Consider the following 5,195-nt stretch of genomic DNA (forward strand, 5'->3'; position numbering starts at 1 on the left):
TCTAACCTGAACTCCCTCAACTCCTTTAAGGCCCACACTGTCTCATCCACAGCAGGCACACAGGCTATATCCCCTTCCTTGCCAACGCTATTTATGCATCTGTTTACATTGCCCTTCCTCCAGGCTAAGCTGCTGTAGTCACAGCTTCCCTCCACCCCAACAGCAAACAGAGGTACACATGTCACTAAGCCAACTAAGGAACCATTCTCCAAGGCCCAGGAGCCTCACTACATCCCTCCACGGACATTAGCTATGCTTAATTAGTTTTCCAGCTAATTTTAAACCACTCTGCCTGCTTCTGGGAGTAACAAAAACCTCAAGACAACAGATGTTTTGCTATCTCTGGTAACTTCTCAGATTAGATGTTTCACAAATAATCCAGCACTCGGTGCTTGCTGCCCAAACCTGTACCAAAGCAGCTTATTTCTGGCTGCCAATACCCAATCCTCCAGAGACTGGGCCCAGGCACATCTCAGTTGATTTAGGCACATTGCTGAGACACCCGCGTGATGATTAGATACATCCTGAGGAAAAATCCATCACCCACAAAATGCAGCACTGAGCATAGGTACATTTGCCATTAGTGGGACAAGAAAGAGGGGACACTACCTCTGAGAACTCTGAGAAAGGCTCAGGCAGAATACACTCAAAGTAACAAAACTCAACACCTCTCAAATTGCTTCATTGAAGTATTTACAGAAGATTTTATTGCCAAGTTTTACCCCTTTGTCCTACCCATCCTCCCCAAGTCTCCAACAAATCGAAGATGCAGCAGGAAAGTACCAAGAGGCTTGGAAAGGGAATTGTTGTTCATAGCCAAAAAAACATCACGAAGATTAAACTTGCTACTGCAGGTAACACCAACAAGCCATGTCTAACACCAGTCTGATCTGAGGTGGTAAGATCAAGCATTATTGCTCAGGCCATTACAACTGCTTGTACCAGCCGTTTGCGCTGATCAGACACTCCTAAAACAGATTTGCCAACTGCAGATAGCCCTGAGGAAAAGCATTAGAAGTTTCAAGAGTAGCCGCTGTCCCTAGGCAGTGCATTTCAAGCCATGATAAATCCCCAAGCCAAGATAATGCACTGCAAAGCCACCAGGAGTCACACATTGGGCAAAAGGGGTCAAACGCTGAACTTGCCAAATACCTGCAGAATTAGCTGCTTCAAGATGTCCACAGCCTCTGTGCCAGCAGCTTTCAGTGAGCAAACACAAGCTCCAAGCTCCCCAAGGCACTTAAATAAAAGGTTGCCAAAGAACACAGTTAAGCAAGGAGCTGAGTTTAAGGCTCTGCAAGTATCTTTTCCCCTCAACTCATTTATCATTATTTTTTTCAATAAAAACAAGCTGACAGCACATCCTGTGCTTCGCCCAGGTAGTCTTCCAATTGCTGTACAGTGTATACCAGTATGGATAAAAATGCCTGCAAATTTTATTGGAATCAAAGCCCTTAACCATATCAGAAATTAAAAGGAATACAGTGAAGTAATACAAGAGAGTTGCACTGGAGTGAGAATGCAAAGTTGAATACAGGCATTAGAGTGCTTTAACTTTGTATCCAAAAGCAGTGACGTTTACACCTTGTATAAATTCTCGCTAGAGCTGAACATACCTACTCTTTTCCCATGACTTGGCAGGGGGCAAATTAAGCCTTGAGTTTAAAGTATCTGAATTTGGCAACATAAAATTTAGCCTGCAACTCCACTGAGATAATTGCTTATCAATGAGGTCACTGTCTTACAGTCCTCCACTGTCCAACAAGGAAATTGCACCATACATCCTTCATAGGAAGTATTTACACAGAAAGTTTAAACTATTGTTGAAGCAATTTAACAATAGATCTTTCCTAAAAATCTGCTAATGCATATCTAGCAAATTTTTTGAGATCCTACACTCAGTGTAATTTAAGTAGCATTTGAAACATTCCAACAGGAATCACATTGCATAGAAGAAGCAATTTGCTTCTCTAACATTTTTGCACACCCGCTTAGAGCCTGTACATTTAGTGCACAAGTTTACAATGCCAAGCCTCTACATAGGTACCTAATAAACACTACAGAACAAAGTTCTTTGGAATGAGGGCAAGCATCTTTGTCTCTAGACTGTAATGACTTCTTGCAGCTTTCTTTGCTCAGTCAAAGCCAGAGGACTTGCCATCCACTTTCACTCCTGTTTTGGAGCTGGTATCCAATTCACTCAGGTAGACTAAAGTCCATTGCAGTTTCAGATGAGTAGACTGGTGAAAAGTCAGTTGTGGGTCACTCCAGGCCCTTCTGGAAGGAGGGATGCAAAGAAAGTCTTGAAAAAAACCCACGCCGTTCTCATAAATGAAGGGTTGGCCTGCTGCAGTTCTTGCAAAACTTGTTCCTCATCAGGAGATGCCTCAGATTCATCTGCTCTGCCTGCATTCCCCCCCTGCCAAAATAAAGGGTATCTGGTAAGTGAGACCACTGCAGAAATGAGTTAGAAGAATTAGGTGTAAAACAGCATGTTTTGTTACCCAAATTTCACTGTCAGAATATTAAAAGCATGCAAGTATCCCCAGGCAACCACAAAGGTGAAAAACCAAGCTGTACTCTTGTGGTATTGGTTAACTCACGCTGTGTGTCGAAGAATACTGTTTAGGACAGACATGAAGCACCTGATCAGGTAAACCACATGGGTATTTACAATTAAGTGACTTCCACTGACATCAGCCAGACACATCATCTTGAAATGCAAGACTGATTGCTTATATACTCAAGTTTTATCACTAAGCAGCCTAAACACCGTCTTCAGATAAACCAGCTGTTCAGTCTGTGACAGACCACTCTCGCCATTACAACATCCTAAAGACCAGAAACAACTAAAAGATTAACATTCAGCCCGAGATAATTTGTAGCACAGTTAGCTACAAAGCAGGCTGGCAATTATTCCTCCATAGAAGACAGTTATCTAATGAAAGTTTACAGAATAAAGTTTTTACACTTAATTAGTAAACTACAATTAAAACTTCACAGGGTTTCATGTTTGTGGTTTAAAAAAGTACCACAACAGTACCTGTACATTATTGTTCTGGTCCTGGTTTATAACAGCTTGAGGAGGAACATTGCCTGGGAAGGGCTGAACTGGTCTTCGTCTAAATGGAAGCCATCCAACATGGTGCCTGGGGAAGCCAGCAGATTTTTATTAGCATTGGTTAAAAAAACACTCCTTTTCGTGTTACACCAACATAGCTGAAGTAACATCTGACTGCTCAGAGCTGCAGACAGAAAATTCAGCACAAAGGTCTCTTCTGCCCTGACCACTAAGTACTTCCAAAGCCTCCTGTTAGCAGCAAACCATGAGGTAGGAGGGGAAGACTGAGCATCTGTTCACATTCATAATAAGCAGCACTACATTTATCCAGGTTTGCGTCCACTTAATCAGGGCTCAGCCTGCTAGAGGTGCAAAGAGCCTGCTTATTTACCAGGTTATGTACACCCCGGGGTACCTCTGTACTCACCCTAAGTGCACAAAGGGGCAAAAGGGCACAAAGAACATGCGAAACAGCACTATCTTACCCGAACGTAACAGGCCATATAGACCACCCTAGAAGGTCTGTATCTCTACAGCAACCCTGTAACCCACAATAAGCTGTTCAAAATTACACTTTAGAATTATCAATAGTAAAATTTAAGGACTTTTAATTAAGCAATTTTGACCTTCACTCTCCAAGTCCACATGCACCCTTTCCCAGGTACAAGAGTCATACAGAGGACAAATGCTAGCAAGCTGACGACAGTAGAGAGCTCAGTACTTCAGTGAAACATCCCCGAATACAACTGTAAATATTAATACCAAACACTTACAGGTACATCAGAACAGTGCCACCCATAACCAGGAGGAATCTGCTGACACTGGAGTAGAAATAGATAATGTTGACAAAAACATAGAAGAGTGTTGCTGAGTAGAGCCAGTCCAACCAGTCTCGATTGCCACCCTCTTCCTCTTCCTCCATGAGGGGACCCCTTTGGGCATTCATCTGCAAGTTCTGGTTGGCCACTGCATTACCCTGGGCAGCAGCATTCTGATTTCCAGGCTGATTTTGTGCAGGAAATGGGTCCTGGAGAGGAGCCGGGGGTGTCACCGATGCTACTGGTATCTCCTGAGAATGTCGTGTATGGGATGGGTCAGCAGATGCAGCAGTAGAAGCCAAGCTGAAACCAGAGAACACAAAGTACAGAATAAGGTTTCACACCTAACACAGGCCCTGAAAATTTGTTCATCTAAGTATAGCGCCAGATCACATGCAAGTGGAAAGCATCACGTTTAGAGGCTGCACAGAAGGGTTAAAAACAAGCTTTCATTCTAGCCATGACAACAGTTGCACAGTGATTCAGCAAGTCAAACCAGGCATCTTCCACTAACAGGAACTTCAATACTTGGCAAAAAATTCTTTAGTGCAATCTAAAGGTAGCCCAGAAGGTAGGTAGCTGCTACAAGTCTCAGCTTTGTCACCGATTTCCAGCCAGTGTTCTATGTGCTACTTTAAGCAGTCAAAAAAAAAGGCAAAGAGCTAAGGCTCAGCAGCAGGACTACATTTACTGTACTGATGCCTGCCCTCCCAAAAGAGTCAGGGATCTGCAATTTGCAGGATTCAAAAGGACTGGCCTAAACAGCAAACCAAGCACCACGTGGCAGATGTACATCCCCAACACCATTCAGTACAAGTTACAACAAAAGAGCCTTCCAACCACACTACAGCAAAAGAGGAAGAACTGCCAGAAGCTTTCTATTTCCTTGTATTACAGTTTCTACTGTCTTCTGGTAGCTTTGGACAGAAAAAAAACTTACTATTGCATGTAATATTGTCTTGCATAAATCTGCTGAAACCAGGACATCTGAAGCATGCTGTAGGTTGTATAAGCAGAGAAGCCCGGAGCCACAGTTGGGAAGGGATGCCGAGTTGTTTCAAACCTTGGTCAAAATTGGAATACATTCATTAGCAAATACTGGACAAACTGCAGGAGTCATTTATTACAGGACAATGTAAATAGCTTCTGCCATTTTGTACATCCAAATGCTCAAATAATTCTTCCTCCTCGAGTATTAAAGACATCTCTTTACTCACAGGAATAAAGGGAAGATTTTTCAACCAACAGAGCAGTGCATTTTCCTTTAGCTTCTTTCATGTCCACTAAAGCTTTTTTTAATATATATATAGAAATAA

General features: G+C 42.7%; 1 protein-coding gene across 1 annotated transcript; it reads right to left on the reverse strand.

Moving 5' to 3' along the window:
* Positions 1-2,251: 2,251 nt before the first annotated feature.
* On the reverse strand, positions 2,252-4,942 carry HERPUD1 (homocysteine-inducible, endoplasmic reticulum stress-inducible, ubiquitin-like domain member 1; the record flags this gene model as incomplete). The annotated part of the gene is made up of 4 exons (XM_010282644.1): positions 2,252-2,419; positions 3,044-3,149; positions 3,835-4,182; positions 4,820-4,942. Coding segments are annotated over 4 exons (745 nt in total), but the record flags the coding sequence as incomplete, so codon positions are not given.
* Positions 4,943-5,195: the final 253 nt, after the last annotated feature.

Source organism: Phaethon lepturus, unplaced genomic scaffold, assembly GCF_000687285.1.
Source record: "Phaethon lepturus isolate BGI_N335 unplaced genomic scaffold, ASM68728v1 scaffold54002, whole genome shotgun sequence".
Classification (NCBI taxonomy): domain Eukaryota; kingdom Metazoa; phylum Chordata; class Aves; order Phaethontiformes; family Phaethontidae; genus Phaethon; species Phaethon lepturus.